The 26,718-nt window shown below is 36.6% G+C and overlaps 1 protein-coding gene across 6 annotated transcripts in view; it reads right to left on the bottom strand.

The window, feature by feature from the left end:
- The window catches only part of LOC136852573 (lon protease homolog 2, peroxisomal-like), a 186,521-nt gene that overhangs the window by 51,822 nt on the left and 107,981 nt on the right, over positions 1–26,718 (bottom strand). For all 6 annotated transcript variants that reach the window (XM_067127378.1, XM_067127376.1, XM_067127375.1 and 3 more), the window contains exons 8-13: positions 25,456–25,635; positions 22,298–22,457; positions 20,007–20,101; positions 19,525–19,677; positions 18,967–19,059; positions 12,390–12,498 (exon numbers count right to left, since the gene is read on the bottom strand). In XM_067127378.1, coding sequence (XP_066983479.1) covers positions 12,390–12,498; positions 18,967–19,059; positions 19,525–19,677; positions 20,007–20,101; positions 22,298–22,457; positions 25,456–25,635 — 790 coding nt within the window. The remainder of the gene's footprint in view (positions 1–12,389; positions 12,499–18,966; positions 19,060–19,524; positions 19,678–20,006; positions 20,102–22,297; positions 22,458–25,455; positions 25,636–26,718) is intronic.

Genomic DNA, 26,718 nt, shown 5'->3' with positions numbered 1-26,718 from the left:
TTAGTACAGTCTGCCTTGAAGAGGCTGTGTAAATGAAAAACAGCGTTTATTTTTGTAAATGACATCCCCTTTACGCAATATTATAATGACTATACATATTCGCATTGGTAATTGCTTAGCTAATAGTTCAAAGCAAGCTGATGGCTGGCCTACACACGGGGATTTTGACAGTCGTATGTGGGCGAGAGTATTTGCGAGTTTTAATTCGCTAACCTTAAACTACGCTAATTTTATGCGTCCACTGCCCACACTCGGGTACTCAATGTTATGACGGGGTGAGCAGACAAAAGACGTGGGGTCTAGGACAAACAGAGTTCTTAGAAGGAAGGGAAGGGGAAAAAGCTATAATAATAACAAAAACAGGTTTTGACATAGGAAAAACCTATTTTTGGTAGTCTTATCCCAAAAGAAAGCATCAGCTAACTCCGCTGAAAATCTCAGAAATTCTTTAGTCACTTAGTCTTAATTTTTGCACTGTTTTCTATTAGCCCTTACAAAGTTTTATACATGAAAATGTGCGCAATTTAATGTAGAATACAACAAAAAATAACTCATGGTTGTGGCTTTTACCAATTTTGACATATTTTCATATAAATCACGATAAGTGCCAAAATTTCAACTTTCGGTCAACTTTGACTCAACCGAAATGGTCGAAAAATGCAATTGTAAGCTAAAACTCTTACATTCTAGTAATATTCAATCATTTACCTTCATTTTGCAACATACGAGAAGTCTCTAGTACAATATTTTGATTTATGGTGAATTTTTGAAAAAACTTTTTCCTTACGTCCGCTCATGCTAACTCTGCTGAAAATCTCAGAAATTCTTTAGTCACTTGTCGTAATTTTTGCACTGTTTTATATTAGCCATTACATAAGGTTTTATACATGAAAATGTGTGCAATTTCATGTAGAATACAACAAAAAATAATTCATGGTTGTAGCTTTTATCAATTGTGACATTTTCATATAAATCACAATGTGCCAAAATTTCAACCTTCGGTCAAATTTGACTGGACCAAAATGGTCGAAAAATGCAATTTTAAGCTAAAACTCTTACATTCTAGTAATATTCAATCATTTACCTTATTTTGCAACAAACGAGAAGTCTCTAGCACAATATTTCGATTTATGGTGAATTTTTGAAAAAACTTTTTCCTTACGTCCGCTCTAACTCTGCTGAAAATCTTGTAAGAGCCTGACACGGTCTCTTCCAAACACGTGTGTGTTCATGTGTTCGTCGTCCATCAGGGTGGACAAGACAACGAGAGCATCTCGTTTTCTTTCTCTAAAGGAACGCAATTTCAACCTTACAATATTTCCGTCTGTTTCTCCCTAACCATTGTTGTCTTGATGTATGTACAATCACCACTACTTGCATTGCCATGCAAGCATTCTAATCATGTACTCATAATGTTCCAACGAATCTTCTGTATCAAAGTGTGTGTATGTTTCTGTTTGTGAAGACGCCAAACGTCTCGCCACTCCGATGGACGACGAACGCACGAACACACACGTGTTTGGAAGAGACAGCGTCAGGCTCTTACAATCTCAGAAATTCTTTAGTCACTGTTGTAATTTTTGCACAGTTTTCTATTAGCTGTCACATAAAGTTTTATATATAAAAATGTGTGCAATTTCATGTAAAATACAAAAAAAAAAATAACTCATGGTTGTAGCTTTTATCAATTTTGAAATATCATATAAATCATGATAAGTGCCAAAATTTCAACCTTTGGTCAACTTTGACTCGACCGAAATGGTCGAAAACCGCACTTGTAAGCTAAAACTCTTAAATTCTAGTAATATGCAATCGTTTACCTTCATTTTGCAACAAACGAGAAGTCTCTAGCACAATATTCGATTTATGGTGAATTTTTTAAAAAACTTTTTCCTTATGTCCGGGCACGGTAACTCTGCTGAAAATCTCAGAAATTCTTTAGTCACTTTGTCGTAATTTTTGCACCGTTTTATATTAGCCGTTACATAATGTTTTATGTATGAAAATGTGCGCAATTTCATGTAGAATACAACAAAAAATAATTCATGGTTGTAGCTTTTATCAGTTTTGAAATATTTTCATATAAATCACGATAAGTGCCAAAATTTCAACCTTCGGTCAACTTTGACGCGACCGAAATGATCGAAAATGCAATTGTAAGTTAAAACTCTTACATTCTAGTAATATTCAATCATTTACTTTCATTTTGCAACAAACGAGAAGTCTCTAGCACGATATTTCGATTTATGGTGAATTTTTGAAAAAACTTTTTCCTTACCTCCGCACACCCTAACTCTGCTGAAAATCTCAGAATTTCTTTAGTCACTTTGTCATAATTTTTGCACCGTTTTACACTAGCCGTTACATAAAGCTTTATATATGAAAATGTGTGCAATTTCATGTAGAATACAACAAAATATAACTCATGGTTGTAGCTTTTATCAGTTTTGAAATATTGTCATATAAATCACGATAAGTGCCAAAATTTCAATCTTCAGTCAACTTTGACTCGACCGAAATGGTCGAAAAATGCAATTGTAGGCTAAAACTCTTACATTCTAGTAATATTCAATCATTTACCTTCACTTTGCAACAAACGGGAAGTCTCTAGCACAATATTTCGATTTATGGTGAATTTTTTAAAAAAACTTTTTTTACGTCCGCGCATTACAAATTCATGCATCATTTTGTGATAATATTTTCTCTGTGTTGCTTTGATCGTTTTACAATTTGTTATACACCAAAATTTAGTGTACAATACAACAAAAAAAAAATAGCTCACTAGCTTTAACCCATTCATGGTACTTTTCAGAGAAATATTCACTAATTACTGTATTTTCATGACTAAATGCACTTTTTGTGATAAAACTATTAAAAAACTCAGGTATAAGTATTTTTAGAGTTTTTTGTGTTTGAACTATCAAAATAGGCAATTCTAAGTGTTTTTACAGGGTTTTAAGTATTCGCAGCTCCTAGCTATTCACGGGGGTTACACATCTGCGAATACAGGGGTTTACTGAATATATATACACATATACAAAATTTATATAATATATATATATATATACAGTATATATATATATATATATATATATATATATATATATATATATATATATATATATATATATATATATATAATATATATATATATATATATATATATATATATATATATATATATATATATATATATATATATATATATATATATATATATATATATATATATATATATATATATATATATATATATATATATATATATATATATATATATATATATATATATATAATATATAATATATATAATAATAATATATGTTATATACATATATAATATATATATAATATATATTATATACATATATATATATATATATATATATATATATATAATATATATAATACATACATATATATATATATATATATATATATATATATATATATATATATATATATATATATATATATATATATATGTATGTGTGTGTGTGTGTGTGTGTGTGTGTATATATATATATACAGTAAACCCCCAGATTTGCAGTCTCACGATTCGCACTCACATATTTGCGGATTTCTGTATGGAACATATATACACATTCTCTGAAAATTCGCCCATTCACGGTATTTTTCACTGAGAAATATTCACTAATTACTGTATTTTCATCTTATTTTCATGACTAAATGCACTTTTTGTGATAAAATTATTAAAATACTCAGGTAGTGCTCGAGTTACGATAATTCGATTCTGCAATTGGGTAAGCAATTAATATCAATACGACAACATTTATAAAATATTTCAAAATTTTGTGCGGACGCAGGCAGCAGCATACAATCAGGCAGCGATTGGGACCAACTTACAATAGACCAACTTCTTTTCCTCCATCTCTTTATCCCATCTTCTAGTTAAAAAAGTAAAAGAAATTGATAAAAGTATTGTTAGTACCGTTTATACTGTACTCTTGCATCAATGCGTGCAGACATAAACAACTGACCAAGAAACTGTTGCTTTGCTTATCACCGAATCGGATAACAGCCGTTTTGCTTGTACTTCGTCCATCGTATGGTAATACACAATTACCGTAGTTATAGTACAAATGAAGTTAAGTGGAATAGGACTGACATATTTTTATATTATACCCTTATTCACTAAGGATAAAAGATCGACAAGGAAATATACTGCTAAATTTATGGTGCAAGTTGTAGCTGAAGCTGAGAAAACAATGTTCAAGCTGCTAACGACTATAAATTATCATGCATCAGCAACATAGGTGAAACTCGACTATTAATTAAAATTGAGAGAAAATATTTTAATCAAAACTACTTGTTAAATGTATGTTTTTTGTCCAAAAGAATACTCTCGATCTTGTGTTTACGTTTGTTAAAATGTACGTTTAGCGTCTAAAAGAACGCTCCCTGTTTGTTTACATTGTATTAATATCTGGAAATTTAAGTAGATTTACTGAGTATTGCTAAACTTTACTTATATGACAATTGTGGAGTGTGTTTAATCAGGTATATATGTGTTTGTGTTGTAAAACAATTATTGTTTTGCCCCCTTTATGAGGGTGACGCCTTTGAAGTTCCCCATTCCTGTGCTGTGTCGTATTTATGCCCGTTCTTTTCAGAGTTTCTTGCTATTTTTATATTGAAGTTGTAAATTGATGTACCAATTGTGTTTTGTATCTTGTTTGTACCGTTATTGTGAATTTTTGAGTGAACTGGGAATTATAAAAAAGAACTGCGGAACCTGTTACGTTCTCCCCAAGCTGTTTGAAATTTGAATTTTTTGTGAGAGGAAATCAAGATTGAAGGAAGCACGCGTTTCTCTCTCTCCCGTGAGAAAGTTGAGTATTTGAGGAGATTATGTCTCACGATGAGGGGCCAGAGGCCCCAAATAACCTACATGGTGCCCAGAACCCGGGATCAGAAGAAAGTAACGAAGATTTTCCCGGATTTCCTGACATTTTGATGAAACTGAGAAGTCTTAGATTGAAGAAAGTCGGAGCTGAAGCATGGCTGCGTTGTGCTGCGAGAAAATTAAGTGGAGTTCTACAAGGCCAACCAAGCTGGCATGAGCTGACTAGCCTAGTGGACGAATTCGACCACCGTAAGTCTAAGTGGGTTGAACTAGATGATGTGGTGCAAGACTTGATCGAAAATCCGGAAGAAGTCAAAAGGTTAGTCTATGAAGCCGACGATTTCCTCAGTGAGGTAGGCCAAACACGCATTGCTGCTGCAGAAGTTTTAGAAAGGTTAGGCAATGGTAGACTTGTGAACTTGAATAGTAGGGCTACTGACGGCAGTATAATTTCTGCAAGTGAGCCTAGTAGTGAAGCACATAGTGTGAAATTGCCTAGGCTTGAGTTATTAAAATTTGGCGGGAAAATAACTGAGTGGATGCCGTTCTGGGATCAGTTTAAGGCTATTGTTGATGACAAGCCTATGCCTCCTGTTAACAAATTTATGTACCTCGCTCTGTGTTGGAGGGCGAGGCGAGAAGAGTTATACAGGTTCTGGCTCAGACGGCAGCTAATTATAATTCAGCATGTGAACTGTTAAAAGAGAGGTATGCCAAACCAAACAAGATAATTTCCGCCCACATTCAGGACCTAATGCAGCTTGCGTTGTCAAGGGAGATCGAAGTACGACAATCAACTCTTGGCGTTGCGGAAGTTGCAAGACGCACGTGATAGCCCATGTTCGCAGTTTGGAGTCTCTTGGGGTAGGAGGGGACCAATATGGGCTGGTATTGGCGCCCATGATCTTGTCCCTGCTCCCCCACGAGATTAGACTGGAGTGGTCTCGAAGTCAGCAAGAGGAAGGAGACCTTAAAGGGCTGCTGGAATTCCTACAACGAGAAGTTGAGGGGCGAGAAAGGGCTGAGGCCCTTCAGGGGCTGAACCATCGAAAGACTGAGGATCCCGGCGTGGAAAAAAGGCAGAAAAAGCTCATCCAAGGTTCTGCCTCAGCCCTTCAAACTTCATCAGAAGAGAGTGCCTCTAAGCAACAGTGTGCATTCTGTGGAAAGCTGCATCCTAGTGATAAGTGTTTTGGTATAGTGAAGCTCTCTCTTCATGAAAGAGAAGAAGCCATTCGTGGAAAGCGGCTGTGTCTTAAGTGTTTATCTCCTGGCCATTATGCAAGGGGTTGCTGGGCCAGGTGTTCAAAGTGCAAGGGTGGCCATCACCACGCACTTATTTGTCGTAAGTCCAGCGATAACCCCTGTAACAGCTAGTGAGAAAACCCTGAAGGAGAAAAGGTGCGGGGGAGAGTGAATCTGTTACACATGTGGGAGTGGCTCCTTGTGAGTCAAGGGCTAGGGCTATTAAGCAGTGTTGTGTATTACAAACAGCAAAGATAAAGGTTGTAGGCTATCAGGGTATAATATCTGCAACTGTAATGTTTGATACAGGATCGGATCGATCCTACATTTCCAGGACTTGGTCAAAGGGTCAGGCCCAAGTGGCTGACCTCTGAGTATTTATCATTTTCTGCCTTTGGGAGGTAAGGCCTCCAAGGCAGATTTGTGTAACATTTATGAAGTGATGAGTTTAGGGGCTAATAACCACAAATATAGCTTTAAGGTAGCTGAGATTAATGTAATTTGTCCCCCTTTATGTAGGACCAAGGTGGATCCTAAGTGCTTAGAGCCTTTTGCGCATCTTAACCTAGCTGATGAGTATGGATCCAACCGAAAGATACAGGTGGATATGTTGATTGGATTAGATTTGTATTGGAAGCTGATGCTCCCCTAACAAAATTGTGTGTCATGAAGGGCTTGTAGCCCAGGAGACTGTTTTTGGTTGGGTTTTGTCTGGATCCTCAATTAGGTCCAAAGATAACTGTGATGTAGGTGTGCAACTGTTAACATTTTCTAATTTTCAGGAAGATAGCTTGAGTAACTTTTGGGATTTAGAATCTGTAGGTATTCAAGCCCAGGAACCACGTTCTGACGCTATTAAGCCTGACCCAATTCTGGTGCAATTTGAGAAATTGGTAAGTTACAAGGAAGGCCGTTATGAGGTGGCCCTTCCCTGGAAATCAGAGTCTGTAAAGTTAAAGTTACTTGATAACAAACACCATGCATTGAGAAGATTGGATAATCTGAGTCGTAAGTTAGATAGGGACCCTGGTCTGCAGGAACAATATTATACAGTGTTTGAAGAGTATGAAAAGGAAGGTATTATAGAAGAGATCCCACCCCATCAGTTGGAGGGTGGGTACCCAGTGTTCTATTTGCCTCATAGACCTGTGGTGCGGGAGGCGAGTATCTCCACCAAAATCAGGCCTGTGTTTGATGGGTCAGCTCGTGGCAGTAATGGTGTGTCCCTAAATGACTGTTTAGAAAGTGGTCCTTCCTTAAACGCAGATTTAGTAGAAGTTTTACTGAGGTTTAGAAGATGGAAGGTGGCCTTAACTGCTGATATTACAAGGCTTTCCTTCAAATTAAGGTGAGGAGGAGGACCGTGATGTTCACAGGTTTTTGTTGAAGAAAAAGGATATTGTAAAACATTTCCGTTTTGTACGAGTACCCTTTGGAAATAAGAGTAGTCCCTTTTTGATGAATGCCACTTTGAAATTTCATTTAAAGAAATACCCTCCCTCAGAGGTGGTTTCTGAATTGCTTGAGAATCTGTATGTTGATGACTGGCTTTCTGGGGCTGATAGCCCTGCTGAGGCCTGTGCAAGATTTGATGAAGCCTGTGGTATGTTGAAGAAGGCTGGTATGTGCCTATCAAAGTGTACTTCCAATTATAAAACCTTGCCCATGACAGAGGATTCTATTGTAGAAGGTGTTAGGCTTACAATGGGATTCCTCCTCGGACTGTTTTACATTTAAGGTAGAGAATGTAGATCCCTTTGGGGATATTGTTTGTACTAAAAGAAATGTGTTAAGCCTAATTGCTCGATGTTTTGACCCCTTGGGGTTCATATGTCCCTTTGTTATGCATGCAAAAATACTATTCCAAGAAATCTGGAGATTAGGTCTAGATTGGGATGAACCATTACCTGAGGCTATGCAAGGCAGAGTTAAGTTGTGGGTAGTAGGACTTTCTGTACTCGAATCATTGAGAATTAATCGTTACTTATTTTCAGAATTGTCCTGGAGAGATCTCCCTGCTATTGAACTTCATGCCTTTGGTGATGCGTCGGAAAGGGGGTACAGTGCTTGTGTGTATGTGAGAGTGCCCGAAGAGGGTAATTTCAAGGTAACATTGATTGCTGCTAGAGGTAAGGTAGCCCCTATAAAGAAAGTTTCCCTCCCTAGGCTAGAATTACTTGGTGCCTTATTGTGTGCTAGACTGGTCGTATTTGTGAAGTCTGCGTTGCGGCTGGTCCAGGAGGTTTCAGTTCGATGTTGGACTGATTCCACTGTTGCCCTAGCGTGGATTAAAGGAGAACCGAATAGATGGAAAACCTTTGTTGCCAACAGAGTTGTGGAAATTCAAGGACTGACTCCACCATCTTGTTGGCAACATTGTCCTGGAAAGGACAACCCCGCAGACCTGATATCGAGAGGTGTTTATGCGGAGCAACTCACACAGTCTGATGTTTGGTTAGTGGGTCCTTCTTGGCTCCGCACCTCATCTCTCCTACTTAAGGAAGATGCGAGAGAGGGATTCCCACGAGAAGAGCAATGTCAAACAGACACTGTTTGTGTTGCGGTTGAGTCTGATCTGCCCTTGTTTGAGTTTTCCCGATGGAGCTCCTTTCCGAAGGCACTCAATATAGTAGGTTGGGTGTTAAGATTTGTTGGTAATTGTAAAGCTTCATCCCTTAAACCTGGTGGTCCCTTGACTTATGGAGAATTGATGAAAGCCAAGGTCAAACTGCTCTACTGTGCTCAAAGAGAGGCCTTTGCAAAAGAAATAAATGCTCTGGCTTTGTCTCAACCCCTACCTAAGGGGTCCCCTTTGGTCAAACTTGATCCTTATCTAGATGAGGAAGGGTTGCTGAGAATAAAGGGGCGCTTAGAGAATGCCGAATTGAGTTTTTTGAGTAAGCACCTATCATTGTCCCTGGTACTTATGTTGCTTTGTTGTTGGTTCGTTTCCAGCATGGATTGCTTAAACATGCTGGTGTTGCTGTGCTTGTTTCCACTCTGAAACAATTATTGGATCATTCGTCTTCGTCAGATTGCTAAGAGGGTTTGCAGAGAATGTGTCGCTTGTCGTAGATGTGAAGCCAAGGCCTGTTCCCAGCCGGTGGCTCCCCTTCCTGAGTTAAGAGTCAAATCTGCCCCTCCTTTCACGGTTACAGGTCTAGACTTTGCTGGTCCCTTATTTTGTGTTGATTTCCCCTCCAAGAAGTTCTATATTCTTCTTTTACTTGTGCTGTTGTCAGAGCTGTCCACCTAGAGCTTACTGAGTCTCTCTCGGTTACTGATTGCAATTTGGGTCGGTTTCTGACAGACGTGGGGTACCTTCTGTGTTCTACTCTGACAATGCTAAAACCTTTTTGGGTGCCTCAACCTGTTGAAGCAACATTATGGCCCCATGGCCCCCCAATGGAAGTTTATTGTACCTAATGCGCCTTGGTGGGGAGGCTGGTGGGGACGCCTCATTAGATCAGTGAAGGTTGCGTTGAGAAAGACGTTGGGCACTAAGACATTGTCTAGGAGTGAATTAGAAACCACTCTTCATGAGGTGGAGGCATGTATCAATTCTAGACCCTTGACATTTGTAGGTGAAGAACCTGATGTTGCTAATCCCCTTACTCCATCTCATTTTCTTATTGGTCGTTCAGCAGGTTTTCAGGTGGAACTGGCAGATGACTCTGCCTCAGGTGTGACCTCAAAGGATTTGTGTGTGAGAGAGGCTGTGCGTCTGAGTCAGTTGGAGAAATTCTGGAACATCTGGCAATCCGAGTACCTTAGAAACCTGCCTTGCATGGTAAAGGGGTTCAAAGCTAATTGTAATTTAACAAGGGGTTCTGTTGTAATAGTAAAGGAAGAAAGAGTGCCTAGGCTGCTGTGGCCACTTGGAGTTGTTACTGAGTTGTACCCTGGAAAGGATAGAATGGTGAGAAGTGCCAAGGTTAAAACTAAACGTGGATTTGTAACTAGACCTGTTCAAAACCTATACAATTTAGAGATTTCAGATATCAGTGAGGAAAGTGTTTGTAATTCCCCTGATGAAATAATAAAGGAAAATCCAGTTGTAGGGGATCCCATGGACCCAGTTGAATCAATCACTGAGTCTACTGTAGGTAAAACCCGAAGGGGGAGATCTGTTAAAGTACCTGTTAAACTTGACTTGTAATTTTCAGGTTAGGAGATTGTAGTGGAGGTTCTTATGATGATAGGAGTGTTGAGACACTCCTATGGTGGGGAGGATGTCAAATGTATGTTTTTTGTCCAAAAGAATACTCTCGATCTTGTGTTTACATTTGTTAAAATGTACGTTTAGCGTCTAAAAGAACGCTCCCTGTTTGTTTACATTGTATTAATATCTGGAAATTTAAGTAGATTTACTGAGTATTGCTAAACTTTACTTATATGACAATTGTGGAGTGTGTTTAATCAGGTATATATGTGTTTGTGTTGTAAAACAATTATTGTTTTGCCCCCTTTATTAGGGTGACGCCTTTTGAAGTTCCCCATTCCCTGTGCTGTGTCGTATTTATGCCCGTTCTTTTCAGAGTTTCTTGCTATTTTTATATTGAAGTTGTAAATTGATGTACCAATTGTGTTTTGTATCTTGTTTGTACCGTTATTGTGAATTTTTGAGTGAACTGGGAATTATAAAAAGAACTGTGGAACCTGTTACGTTCTCCCAAGCTGTTTGAATTTTGAATTTTTGTGAGAGGAAATAAAGATTGAAGGAAGCGCGTTTTTCTCTCCCGTGAGAAAGTTGAGTATTTGAGGAGATTATGTCTCACGATGAGGGGCCAGAGGCCCCAAATAACCTACACTACTGACAGAATCTTGATTTTTTTTTTTACACAAAACAAACGCCCCCAAACGGCCAACGTCATCTATTAACGAAAAAAAGCTAAGTTAATTTCACAACAAGATGTATTTAAATCACAGTATATTTCAACTTAAAAACACTTTGCATAACGAAAAATAACCTTGCCCTATATAAATAAAGTATCTAGAGATTCATTTACGCTAACTAGAAGCAAGAAAAGTGCAGTATAAGAATAGATACAATATTATTGGATACAGTGAATTAAGGCATAACATTCTAAAAGATCCATGGAAAAGATGCATATTTGTTATGTTGATGTTTGTATACTGTAATACGATATGTGAATATAGAGTACAGTATAATATAGGCTACGCTACCGTATATGTATACGATACACCATAGTGTAGGCTAAGCAAATTCTTGTTTGTTATTCAACTTCTCTTTATATTGAATTATCATAAGTCACTCTGCATGAACCTCCAGAATTAGCTGATATTAACCTCAGAATTAGCTGATATCAATAATTGCTATACCATGTATGTATAAAGTATAATTTATAGTGTAGGGTAGGCTACCAATCCTTCGGGCCAGCCCTAGGAGAGCTGTTAATCAGCTCAGTGGTCTGGTAAAACTAAGGTATACTTAACTTAATTTATATGTATACATGGTACCGAGTACCCTAGTGTAGGCTACGCTATATTTGAGATATGTTTTTTCCAACAGACGATGGGTTTTTTTTGGGAACCTAACCCCATCATAAGTAGGATAATACCTGTATAAGCATTTTTAGCTTGAACTATCAAAGTAGGTAGTTCTAAGTGTTTTTAGAAGGGTTCTAAGTATTCACAGGTTTTAGCTATTTGCGGGGGGGGATACGCATACCCCACGAATAAGGGGGTTTACTGTACACCCTATTCTCCTTTCTCTCCTTCCTTAGTTCCCTCATCTTTTGTCCTTTACTTCTACAGCCTACAACAAATAATATAAAATAATCATGTATATAAAAAAGGTATGAGTCATGCTCATGGCTAAAGGAATGGAATGAAATATATAGTTTAAGCCATTGGCCAAGCGCTGCAACCTATGAGGTCATTAGCACTTAAAGGGAAATTGAAAGTCAAAAGGTTTGAAAGGTGTAACAGGAGGAAAACCCTGCAGCTACACTATGAAGCTACACTATGAAACAACTGATAGGAGTGGGTGGAAAGGAAGGTGTAAGAAAGAAAATATGAAAGGAGGTACAGTAATGGGAATGAAAGGGACTGACGCTAGGGGGGCAAGATAGGCTGCAAAGAACCTTAAGTAAAGCCTAAAGTGCACCGCATGAGGTGCACTGATGGCGCTCCCCCCTACGGGGCATGGCTAAAGGTGTGATTGGGGTAACCTAAAAAAAAAAAAAAAAGACTAGAGACCACTGCTCTACATAATACTGTAAAGTAAATCATTTATGACTGATATGTAACTTACTTATGGTTGATATGATCTCTTGTGGCATTTGAAGTATATCTGGTGATAATCCATGTTCTTCAAGCTGCTTCGGAAGCAAATGCAAAGTACCTATCATGACCTTCTCATCCTTAAAGAGAAGAAAAAATTATCAACTATGAAATCTTAATCCATACAAAATATAACATTAACCCCTATACAGAGGTTATAGTAATGAATGTAATTAATCATCAGTGAGTACAGTAGTTTCATGAGACTAATGAGTCATCTCTAAACTCTTGAGCTCAAAAAGTTATGAGAGCTTGGTGTGAAGAGACCAAAGAAAATGGAAGGAAAGTACTTAAGGAGAAGAAACAGTAAAGTGCTTGAAGGTTTGCTGCAAAGAACCTCTAGTATTGTCTAGAGAAATGTGCAAAATATAACTGCATTATTTACAAACTGCTTGCTGTATACATAACTGACTAACAACAATCACATTTTTAACCAAAGACTGAAATCAAAAGAACACTATGACTCAATAAAACTTACATTATGAAAATTAATACTAAATATGACAGGAATATATACAAAAATATAATAACTCCCACTTAAAATATGAAGGTTAAATACTTGGGCTTTTGGTAACTTTGTTATGCTTTATTCAATGTCATAATTCTCTTATTCTTCAATTTCATTATCTGTTTAACTACAGACTGCTAAGATTCATGGCCAGAGAGCATTGGACATGTCATATTACAAATGAGAACACTGCAAAGAGAAGAGATGCATGGTGGCTAGAAAATACTGAGATTATAAAGGCTAAGACGGGTTGGACACAAGAATTTAATTTTAAAAATAGTTTCCTAAGCAATGGCTTTAGCTGTCCTAATTATCTGCACAGAACACAAGAATTAATATGTCAGTTTTTACCATTTTCTATAAAGAAAAATTATCATTCCAAAGAAAACCAGCAAGTAAATATAAAAGAACAGGTATTTAAGCAAAAAACAGTACGAGGAAAATTTGTACTTTTGTAATTAACCCTTAAACGCGGAGCCTCTATGTACAAAAGTGTCTGTCGTATGCCGGCGGCATTCGGGAGTTAGCACCGAAGCGGAAGAAAAGTTTTTTTCAAAAACTCACAGCACGCTTAGTTTTTAAGATTAGGAGTTCATTTTTGGCTCCTTTTTTTTGGCATTGCCTGAAGTTTAGTATGCAACCATCAGAAATGAAGAAAAAATATTATCATATATAAATATTGAAATATATAACAGCGCAAAAAAAAAATTTCATATATAATTGTATACAAATCGCACTGTGAGCAAAACGGTTAAAGCTAACGAGTTATTTTTTTCTTTGTATTGTGCACTAAATTGCGATGATTTTGGTATATAACAAATTGTAAAATGATCAAAGCAACACAGAGAAAATATTATCACAAACTGATGCATGAATTCGTAACGAGCAGATGAAAAAATTTTTTTTTTCAAAAATTCACCATAAATCGAAATATTGTGCTAGAGACTTCCCGTTTGTTGCAAAATGAAGGTAATTGATTGAATATTACTAGAATGTAAGTATTTTAGCTTACAATTGCAGCTTTTGACCATTTCGGTCGAGTTAAAGTTGACTGGAGGTAGAATTTTTTCTATTAATCGTGATTTATATGAAAATATTTCAAAACTGATAAAAGCTACAACCATGAGTTATTTTTTGTTGTATTCTACATGAAAATGCGCATATTTTCATATATAAAACTTTATGTAACGACTAATATAAAACGGTGCAAACATTACGACAAAGTGACGAAAGAATTTCTGAGATGTTCGGCCGAGTTACCGTGCGGACGTAAGGAAAATGTTTTTTTCAAAAATTCACCATAAATCGAAATATTGTACTAGAGACTTACAATTTATTGCAAAATGAAGGTAAATGATTAAGTATTACTAGAATGTAAGAGTTTTAGCTTACAATTGCGTTTTTCGACCATTTCGGTAGAGTTAAAGTTGACCGAAGGTTGAAATTTTGGCACTTATAGTGATTTATATGAAAATATTTCAAAACTGATAAAAGCTACAACCATGGGTTGTTTTTTGTTGTATTTATTGTGCACATTTTCATATATAAAACTTTGTGTAACAGCTAATATAAAACGGTGCAAAAATTACGACAAAATGACGAAAGAATTTCTAAAATTTTCGGCCGAGTTACCGCGTGGACGTAAGGAAAAAGTTTTTTCAAAAATTCACCATAAATCGAAATATTGTGCTAGAGACTTCCAATTTGTTGCAAAATGAAGGTAAGTGATTGAATATCACTAGAATGTAAGAGTTTTAGCTTACAATTGCGTTTTTCGACCATTTCAGTCGAGTCAAAGTTGACTGAAGGTTGAAATTTTTTGTAGTCGACGTACCATACGTCCACTCGGAACCCAACAGACAATTTTAGTCGACGTATGGTATGTCCAGTCGGTGTTTAAGGGTTAATTGTGCTCTCCACTGATTAAACTTACTAAACTAAAAAAATCTAGTTCTAGTAACTTGCACCTTTGCAAAAACTATAGTTGATATGATCAAAATGTTGAAGATTCAGATAAAATTTCTTTAAGGGATTTACATTCAGTACCTGTGATTCACTATCAACTGAAACTTTGGCATTCACACAAAACATCTCTTACTATTCATGTTGCATTACACACAAAAGACAGCAACTAGAACTCACTGACTAATCATTAAGCCACCATTTGTTAAGTGAGTGTCCAGTTCTCATGAGGTTAACAACAATTCTACTTGTTCACTGAAACCCTAATAACTCTTCCCGTTCCAAATGAGGCTTACCTAATGTTGATTCTACAGGCTGGTATTTAACATGACAGAAAATGATGGAAACCTTAAAATTATCACTGTGCTGGTAAGACTGGAAAGCTGAAAATTTATACTAACATTTTAAAAAATCCTTCCTATGCATTGGTATTTCGTAAGGACAAAAGCTATTCATGTATAGACAATTACAAGTCAGCAACAAAAATTCAATTTACAGACGGCATTTGCAGTACTGATGGATATCAATTAAATCCACACATGAAGTCACAGCTCAAAAATATGGATGCATAAACATTCCCTCTCTACTGTCTCGAACAGAACAATGATTGTTGGACCAATCTGGGACCACAAGGTAGGCAGTTCCATTGAAGGTTAGCAATTTCTTCAACACTGAAATCTGGGACAGCGAAGGTGAAAAGTAGGTTGCCTTCTATTTATTCAGTCCTGTGGGAATGCATCTCGTGCTATTGCCTGAATGTCCAGGTTTGGCAACACACTGGAAGTTGATGCCTCCTGTGCAGTAACAGGTTCACTTCTAGGTGCAGATGCTGGCTGACAATTGCTTGGAAGAAGGGTTTGTCATTCACTCCAAGCCACCATCTGCTTCAACAAGTGCTGTCACACTGAGCAATCCCATGACGTGAATTGCTGACAAGTGCCACATCCTCGTCAAAACAATCCACAGGATAGACAGCATGACTGCAATGAGAGCTCAGAGGAACCTCTTGAAACATGCCATTATGGTTAGTCCAAGACCAACAAAATGTGGTTCCTCTTGGGACACCATCTGTTCCAGGAAACTGATGTAGCACATTTAAACAGACAACCAATTCCAAGCTACCTGACAATCCTTCTGATGGCATCTATAACCAGTAAAGTTTACCATAACATGATATATACATACAATCATGTGCTAGCACAATATTTGACGGCATTGAATGTCAATAAAAATTATGTAAATATATATATATATATATATATATATATATATATATATATATATATATATATATATATATATATATATATATATATATATATATATATATATATATATATATATATATATATATATATATATATATATATATATATATATATATATATATATATAATGTATATAATGTATATATAATATATATATATATATATATATATATATATATATATATATATATATTATAATTTACAAGAAGTCGCTGCACAGCGCCTCCCCCCCACCTAATTTACCCTTTGTTTATTGAGAATAGTCGCCGCCGCATGGCCGATCGTATTTGACCTAGAAATCAGAGCGAGGTTATCAACATTTCGATCTGTCCTTCTTTTTACCTGGAACAGATATTGAGATGACACGGATAAAAAAGGGCAAGGAGTGGAGACTTAAATGCCACTCCCTTGAGCAGCTTAGCTCAACTAAGCTGCTTAAAACAACCTTTCTAAAGGCAGATTAAGCTGCTGAATTGTCTTACCTTCGCAGGACCGGGGAAGAGGCAACTGAATAGCTGACCACCTGGCGAATGACACATCACAAGCACGACGCAGCCGGAGCCCTTAAAAAGGAAGAAACAGCAGTAGCGGCAGTTAGTAGTGTGAGGAGGAGGCATGCAGTAACAGTTCTCGAGGGACAGCCATACACACGGGCGAGCCGTACATTTGCTGAGACCTTCGTTCTCCCCCTGCCAGACTCCAGTCATCCTCGAGGGACAGCATGCACCGTCAGTGGGAACGTCCCTCGTCATTCTTCGCCAGAAACCCGCTTCCCCTACGGTAAAGTGCAAGTAAAGACTTTTCAGTCACAACCGTTTGCCCTTTAGAAAGTTTGGAGTACCAGCATTTCACTTCTGTCCTTGTGCCACTTTATCCAGTGCCATTTCCAGTGTCCTGTGTTCAAGTGTAAAGTGGTCATTCATTCCTCGAGTCCTTGGCACCCTCAGTGCAGACTCGAGACTTATTCTGTGCTGTTCCTTTACTGGCGTGTAATGTGTAAATCTCTCTTGCAGAGGGACCTATTCGCAGTGGACTCATCTTGGCCTGTGCCTTGCCCTTAGTCAAGACTCCAGTAGAAGGATCTTCAGGCGTTGCAAGCCCTTTATCAATTTACTTATCCATTTTTCCTTCAAATGCTTTCTTTTGTGAATATAATTCTGTAATTTATTCCAAGTGTTTACGTAACATTTCCTTATGAAGTAGAGCCTTCAGCTCATAAATTCTCCCCTTTTTCTGATCATGTAAGGTTGCATTGTCACCATGACTGAGTAACCATGCAAAATTTCAAGTCCATTGGACGAAGGGGACATATCGAAAATTGAATTACAAGATCTGATCCAAACAGACAGACAGAGAGACGCAGAAGTCAAGTTAAATAAAAGCATGTAAAAAAGGTACATATCAGACCGAAGTATAAGAACACAATTAAAAAGTAACAGGAAATTCATTTTGCTAAAGCCATATTTACCTGACTGGATGATGCACAACAGGGTGGATCACACATCTCAAACATTTACACATCAGCTTTTCCCTTAATGGGATTAAGGCAAAAGATTGGATCTCTCCACGGTTTTCAACCTTGTGCACTTTCTGCCTGAACTCTCATTACTTCAAAGCTATCTTTACAATTTTTTTCATGATTTCTTGGTCCTTCCTACAGAACTCCATCCTATTTCTATATCATTTACTTTTCAGACCAATTTCCTCATTTCTCATCATGTGTCCAAGCATCTCAATCTCTGAGATCTCAGTTCTCCCAGCTTCTAGACACCTCTGCCAATTCCTCATTCATAATACAATCTTCCCACTCTTGTCTGGCTATGAATTTCAACATTCTATAGTCACTCCTTTTAAAAATTCTCCTCTCTACATTCTCCTTGTCAAGAGCCCATTTTTGTACTAAAGGCCATGTAATGAAATATATATAACCCTGACACAGAAGACCTGGAAATTTCCAGCCACCAAGGCTCAACAAATTACTCAATATATACCATGACCAATGAGTCCTTTTCTTGACTTCCTGGGTTCACTAGAAGTATCTGTTCTTATGCAAATTGTGAAAATTGGAACAAGGTAAAGCAAAAGTAGTTGGACAGCAAAGTAAGAAGAGGCCAAATGGCACCGATAAAAAAAATGAAAGGCAAGAAGCCTTTGATACCTTCTAAAGCATGGCATGAAAGACTCACTATAAGTGGTTACCCTCTACACTGACAAAACAAAGGTTTCCATCTTTCCAAAATTTTGACAAAAGATGAATTTATCAAGAATAAGACTAAATTTCAATATTGCATATGGGAGAGCATCCTGTACAAAGTTCTAGCTTTACTTCAGGCCCTCCACTGGCCCATAAATTCCACTCAAGCAATGGTCCCACTCATATAATGAGACTTTCTTTTACGGAACTCAGTTGAGGAGGCATCTAGTTAAACATTACCCTTGCCTTCAACTTGACGAGAGGCTTATTCAAAATTGAAGTAAATAGATCACCTCTACTGGGAATAGGGGCCTGAAGTCTATCAAAAGATAAATATAAAAATTGGCTAGCACCTATTTTATCCATCCCAACAGTCATCCACTTCTAACAGTTGTCAGATAACACCTGACCATTCCCACCAATAGTTTATATTGAAGTTTAACAATACATGAAAATGGTTTAGAACTGTCAAAAGTATACATCCAGCAACAGTAATTTCTTCAAGGCCCTGATGATTTTTCTATTTATGCCTTAAAAGACAATAGCCCTAAGCATCCAAAAGTATTCCTAAGTTATTATCACTCTTGCTATTTACCAGACAACTAAGTTTGAATACCTGAGTATAGCCAGGGACATGAATAACTTCCATTCGGTCCATTAGCGGAGATGGAATTGTTGAAAGTGCGTTTGCAGTTGCCACAAACAGTACCTGGAAAATTTATCCTATGTACATGATGTAAGGACAAAGTACTAGCATTAAAGTTTCTGTAAAAAAACTTGGCTAAAATTACTAAAAATGTTTCAGGTTTCTTTTTATGGATATAAATAAAGCAATTTCCAAAATCATAAGAATCAGACGTTACAAATTTTCTCCTGCTGAAAATTTAACTAAATTTCATCATTTCATGGCTGCTGACAAAATTTCTAAAAATACACCAAAGTACATATAATTACAAGGTAAATGTCTTTTTTGAATGACTTAAACCAAGGATAAGGAATAACAACCTCATACTCCTGAGGAACCCTGCACAACTCTTACTCTTTCAATCTCTAACTTCACTGCAAGAAAAAATAGAAAAACACAATATCCAGTATTTAATAAAATAATGTTTAGATATAAACATTCTTTACCTTATAAAAAAAACTACATTTTACTGAAAACCCCGTTACTAACCTGAGAAAGATCAAAGGGCAAATTTAGGTAGGTGTCTGTGAAGTTGGAATTCTGTTCTGGATCAAGAACCTCCAAGAGTGCTGCACCTGGATCACCATGAATACCTGTTCCCAGCTTGTCAATTTCATCAAGCAACATAACTGGATTGTTGACCTATGAAGAAAGAAACAGTAACAGTACATAAGCACACTTTGGGTATCTATCTATCTATCTATTTACCCATGAAGAAAGAAACAGCAGTACTGTATTACGAAAGCACACTTTGGGTACCTATCTTCTTTATCATATAAAGCTGTACAATTAAAATCACTCATTCAACACTATGCCCTCTAACTGCTAATATTTGTTTTAAATAGACATCACAGACACAGCACTGCAGGTTTACATAAAAAACTGAGTATATACTTCTAATAATATATGCTTGTCTGATAAATGTAATTTTGGATTAAACACTAATCGAGGTACACCATTCATCACCATACCTTAACTGATCTTAGTCCCTGTATCACTCTCCCTGGCATAGAACCAATATACGTTCTGCGATGACCACGTATGTCATGTTGGTCACTCACACCACCTATGAAAATCAATTCCATGTAACTTTATTTAAAATTCCTTTAAATATGGTACTATCATAACACCAAGTAAAGGAACTCTCACTTCTAAAGTAAGTTTCCAAACTTAAGCACAAAAATTTCATTATTCAAATGTCAACAGTCATATCTTAAGAGATACTTCCAAAATATGACACAGTAAAACTATAACAAAACTCATTTCACTGTTCAGTTTCATGAAATACTTTTCACAGTTACCATATACAGTATACCGATTTCTATAATAACTTTAGTTTAAGTAAGACCAGATTAGAAATAGAGCAAATTGTCATTTCAATTAACATAAGTAATTATCGTTAAAAATAAATTATTGAATAATCAACTGGACAATTAAAATGCTTCTAAATATGATGGTCTCCAGAATCCATTTATCAAATAACACTATGAAATCCCCACCTGATAGAGCAGTAATGCTTACAGTGTACCCGCACAGCTTCCCACAGCATCCCCTTTAATCCCAGCTACATTGTTTTCTGTCTTACAATTTTCAGCTTTTCTTTATGGCCTTTTTTCGGTTAGCTCTCTAATTCTTTTTATTTTTCCTCGTTGCATTGTATGTCTAATTCAACCCCTTCAGGTTCTGATGACCTAATGCAAATTTCATCCCTTGAGATTCTGATGCCATCATGTGACATCCACTGAAAAAAATCATTTGGACATAACATAGTGGATGGTTTAACTTATCTTCCATGCAAATAAGAGTTGTTTGAAGGATTATTAAAATAGCTAAAAATAAAAATGCAAAAATTTGGGCCTATTTTTTCCCTCATTTTTTCCATGTTTTTTGTGTCATAACTGAGAAATACCAATGATATATATGCAGATTTCAACACATCAGTATGAATATGCAGTTTTACTGTTTTATATTTTGAAAGATATCACATCAAAATGAAATTCATGTATTTGTATTCAAAATAACACCACAACTCTTCAAAATAACATCAAAACAGCATTCTATTATGGAAAAACAAGTTTAAAGTAGCAATGACAGAAAATTACCTCTTGGAAGCTCATAAATGGTTTGCCAGAACTGTCTTTTACTCAGACAAGTTTTGGACTCCTTAAAAATTTTTAAAAATTAAACCATTAAGGTGAGCCCTATGCAAGTCTAGTAGTGTGACTCAGTGGTCTCGATGAACTACTCCATTATAATCTATGAATTAAAAAATTAATTACCGTATAGAGATGTAAAGCACAAAGTACTGTGTTGGTAATAATGTACTACAGTTTTTCACAGCATCCCTTCAGCACCAGCTTTTGCCTCTGATCACTACTCTGGTTGTTCAGCTCCAATTATCTTGCTCAACTTTCTCATCTCATTTAAGAAAAAATCCTTCAAGCCAATCTTATGAGTTTGTGTGATTCAACAGCCTAGTCAAACTACTCCATAATTATACAGTAATATTAAAAATAACACATAATAGCAGGGGTATGACTGGATTACAAGTGGTAATCTGCTTTAATTTTACCTTGGTTAACATTATATCATTTAGGTTTTTGACACTATCATCAGCATTAAAAGATAATTTGACCACATTAGTGAGCCAAGCATATACAAGTTGGCCCAAAGGATAGGTTCTTAAAGGAAAGGTAAAATATTAAGAGCAAGGAAATGCCGAGTCAGTTCCACAGTTACATAGGAAGAGAAGAAATGGGGACAAGTGAAAAGTAAAAAAAAAAATAAAACTTTAGCTAGAAGACAAAGAGCACAGAAAAGCGTGCTTATTACCACCTAACCTATGCTGCACAAGGCAAACTGTAAGCTGTACTTATATAATAAGTTATCACTACTAGACTTCCTAGACTCTGAAAGGGCTTGCCTGAGAAATTTTTGCATAAAAGGTGAAAACTAGACCTGATCTAGTTGACTTTAGACAGCTTAGGCAAGATGAAATAGACTGAAGGGAAGAGATAAAAGTAGGAGAAATACAGCTATACAAATGGAAACAGACAGTATGCTGCAAAAGGCAAGGTCTAGGCAGTACCCACCCGCAGCAGAGCTAGTACCCCTAGTGTGGATTTGAAGAGACTGCTCAAAGTTGGTCAAAGAATGCAATCATGTGATAAATCATTTTGTTTTTCTGTTTTACAAAAATGATATCTTAAAACTGAATATGCAAAACTTTCCAAGTTAAAACTGAAAAGTCTACAATTCTTACCTAATGACATCCGATAATACGGACGGCCAAGTGTAACCGCAATAGACTTAACAATACTTGTTTTACCAACTCCTGGGGGACCCACAAAACACAATATTGGTCCTTTGAGATCACCACGAAGTTGTCTTACAGCCAAGTACTCCAAAATTCGACGCTTGACCTTTGAAAAATATATAGTATTTAAGTACAGTATTAAGCAACCATGTAGTCAAGTGACTTACAACCTTGAAATGCAATTGAAATTAACATATTTCTTTTCTTAAAGATACCAAGTACAGTAGAGTAATGCAACATCTGAATTTTTTCTAATACAAATTTTACTTTTTAAAACAAACCCATCACTCATACCTGCCTGTATTCATAGCATGTGTCTTGAGATGGTGAACTCTTCTGCACAGCAGACATAATCGGTAATAGCCTGATGCATTGCACCACCTGAAGCTTTGGGTACAAATCAATCACACATCTCACTTTTTATCTACTCATAATGTAGGTGATGGATCTGTTAGAGAAAATCCAACTTTGCCTTGTGAAAAATACCAAATTTTAAAATACTGCAACTAGTATTTTTGAAAGGGAAGGTTCGTATCACTGTAGGAATAAATTATATTTGTTTCCTCACTCCCAAAATTCACATATGACCGAACTGAATATTAGTCAAGAAGAATGAACTGATGAATATCCCATCGTGAAGACCGAGTGAGATGTGCAAGATCCGGGTGAGAAATTTGGGCTGGAAAGTCGGGTGACCAGGCTCTGGTAACTCAGGGTTATCATAAGTGAGGTAGAACCCTCTAGAATCTACATGAGAGCAGGTGTCAATTGACTCTGGAAGTGATGACAAAAATTTCTGACTACCACAACTACCAGTCCCACCAACTATACATCCAACCATTTGAGAGTTAAATTCTCATGTAAAACTTTTCAAAAGATTGACACTAATAGGTATTTGCATTATGCTGTAGTGAGAAATCAGCTAACAATACAGAGGAGGGTCTAATACACCAAAGTAAGGCTACTTATGAACTAACCAAGTATAAACTAATGTCTTTACACAAATCCCATTCACAGCACTTTAACCTACCTCAAAGGAGCTATGTGATGGCTATGGTGGTAGTGATCAAGTAGATAGATGAGAAAAGCAATGTCTGGCCTGGAAAAAATACTGTAATTTATGTGGATTCCCTAATTGCTTTAGTAAAGTTTGTCGTAAGGGGAACAGTTGAAAATTACCCAGGAAAACTAAGCAAGAACTTCTTACATTTCACCAACTTAAACTAGTGATATCCATGCTAAAGAACTTGAAATGCAAGCAACAAAAGTCTTGATTTCTTTTTCCAAGGAGTAAACAACTGGCTAATCTGATCATGAGCCCTGACAGTGGTGCAGAAATCACACTATGGGACCAAATTAGCTATAACAGCTTGGACTAAAATTATCTGGCTTCATGGCTCCTGTTTAGGATGATGTCCATGCAGCTAATCAAGCTAAGTTAAGCTACTTGGTAATTTCAAAGCTACCCTTGTTCTCAAGGAATTAGATGACACTTTTGTCATTACTAATCAGCAGGTATTTCTCTGAATCATAACAAGCCTAGTAAGAAGCAGGAGGAAAGAGAAAAACAAAATTCTGAATTCAATGATGTTTTGATTGACCAAAAAGAATTGCTTAGTGGAGTGCAGCTGAAGGCTATAATTAGGCCTCCAGTGAAAATACACCTTTGACATGGGGTGTAACCATTTCAGCAGCAAACTCTACAATCCATTCCTTTAGTTTGGAGAGAAAAAACCTAGATGTTTTCAGATAATATGGTGCAATAGGAATCATAATGCCATCAACTGATGAACCATCTAAATGGTGCCATCCTATTCCTGAAGCCAAAGGAATACACATCCCAGTGGATTTTACAAAACTAAACAAGCATGTTCTTTGCCCAAACTCATCCATTCTCAACCCCTAGAGATGCTGTTAGGCAAGTGTCTGAAAGATAAAAGATCCACCTATTTAACCACAATGGATACGTGGGGATACTACCAAGTTCCACTGGATAAGGAAGCCAAAATGCTAACTGCTTTTATGACACTATGGGGAAGATTTAAATTTTTGCAAGGCCCCATGGGACTTCTCTTGCCTGGAGATGAGTTCTGCAGACATTTTGACCTTGCAACTGAGGAAATAAACAACTGCGCTAAAGTTTTGGATGACCACCTTTTTTAGTACTTCATATGAAAGCCATATTAAGTGTATTAGGGAAGTTCTGCTTCAATTATGTCAGAATGGTATCACTTTCAATACAGAAAACTTTGTATCTGCTAGTGAAAAAGTTGAATTTTGTTGCTATGATGTTGACCACGAAGGTATTCATGCAGGATATAAGGTTCAAGATATAAGGGACTTTCCAAATCCAACAAATGTTACAGGTCTTTGATCATTTCTTGGACTTGTAAACCAGCCAGCAGACTTCTTTCCCGTGTCACATCAGCAGCTTATGATCTCCATACTCTTCTTAAGTGCAAGAATACTTTTCTTTGGACTAAAGATCATCAGAATGCAATTGAAATGTTAAAGGCAGCTTCATCCTTTCCTCCAATGTTTTCTAATTTCAATTCAAAATCACCCACTGTATTCCAAACAGATGCCTCATGCCGAAAAGGACTTGAATATGCTTTGCTGCAGCAAAATAGAGATAGATGATTGCAGTTCTCATTTTCCAAGTGATACGGAAACTTGTTATGCAATGACTGCATTAGAATTACTGGGAGCAGTATGGGCTGTGCAGAAGTGTCATAGGTTTTGCTTAGCCTATCACATTTAGATCTGGTATAAGCCTCTTATACCAACACTGCACTGACTGATTACTCTCTTGATGCTGTAGAATCCTTGTCTTCAGCGTCTGAAAGAAAAGACCTCTCCTTTTACTTTTATCACAAAATAGTGTAAATGTAAGGAGCATACTATTCCCGATGCCCTTTCATGAGCACCTGTGAAAGACCCAACTTTGGAGTACGAAGAAGCAAACCTGGTGTTACTCATTAAGTTCTAGCATTGCTTCTTTTGGAGAAATACTGACCAGAGAAGTTAAGTGTAATCAGGACCCCATCCTTGAAATTTGTGAATGCTGCTAAAGAAAGTTTTTAAACCTTTGAATGAAAACTCACCTTTTCCAAACCGTAATGATCAGCATCCAAATCAGCTCTGGCTTTACTGATGTTGCAGGTATCTTTTACTGAAACTGACCAAGGCAGTTCAACAATCAAGTCCAAGTAATTTCGGGTCATTGAAGACTCGGGCATATGTGGTGCCATCTGCTTCAGTCGTCCAAGTTCTTTCATTGCAGTCTGCGTATAAAAAAAAAAAATTCATTAAAAATTTATTTCTAAATACAGTACTATATAATAAGAATATGCTGAAAATATTTCCACAGCTGACCGTAAAATATATTTCAACTAATCAATCTTGAAAACCTTTCCAAAATTCTAAAAACCTAAATTTCTTGTGGAGGGAAGAGAGTCAGTCATAAGCCTCATTCTGTGAGTCAAAATAGTACAGCTGTATCTAAAATAATGATAATTTTAATAAAACACTGTTTTGCTTACCGACTCCAATTACAATACATTGCACATACTACCATATCATACTACAAACTACGAACATTGTGAACATGTACCATTTGCATTTTGGTAATATTTACATTCTCAAAATCATCAGGAGCCTGAGTTTTACTGATATCATCATTGCCATGTTACACAGTATTGCCAAATGATAGCTGACTAAGTACTACTGTACCATAATTGTTATTAGCTGCTAAATGAAAATACTTGGAGATACTGTACTTTTTATAAAATAAAAAAGTAAGATTACAGAAATGCAGCTTACTTTTTTATAAAGGAATATACGATTAAGGCATAAAGCCAAGCACTGGGACCCATAGGGTCATTCAGCTATTAGTCCGATAGAGACTGGTTACAACCCCTTAATGTTTGTTAAAGTTTTTTTTTTTCACCTGATTCTTATCATTTGGGGTTATTATTAAAAAAAAAGTTTAACCAGATCACTGAGCTGACTATCGGCTCTCATAGGGCTGGCCCGAAGGATTTGGATGAAATGGCATGTCTAGGTTAGAAGCCTAGCACTGGGACCAAATAGGTCATTTGATATGGTGATGATTGAATGAAAATGAAATTAAAAGTTGCACAAAGGCATACACTCTCATACTGGTACACAATCATACAATAAATACATTTACACTCATGTTTCCATATATGACTAAAAAGGTACAGCGATTATTAAATTCCAACATTTGATAATCGCTGCAGGTTATATTTTGGACATTCACATAATACATGTTTCAAAGCTATTAACACTTTGCAATCTGGGCATTTGGGAGGAGGGCCACATGGACTGTTCATTATGTGTTCATG

Source organism: Macrobrachium rosenbergii, chromosome 25 (genome assembly GCF_040412425.1).
Source record: "Macrobrachium rosenbergii isolate ZJJX-2024 chromosome 25, ASM4041242v1, whole genome shotgun sequence".
NCBI classification, from domain to species: domain Eukaryota; kingdom Metazoa; phylum Arthropoda; class Malacostraca; order Decapoda; family Palaemonidae; genus Macrobrachium; species Macrobrachium rosenbergii.
The sequence above is the reverse complement of the archived record's forward strand: the minus strand, read 5'-3'. Positions and strand labels throughout refer to the sequence as shown.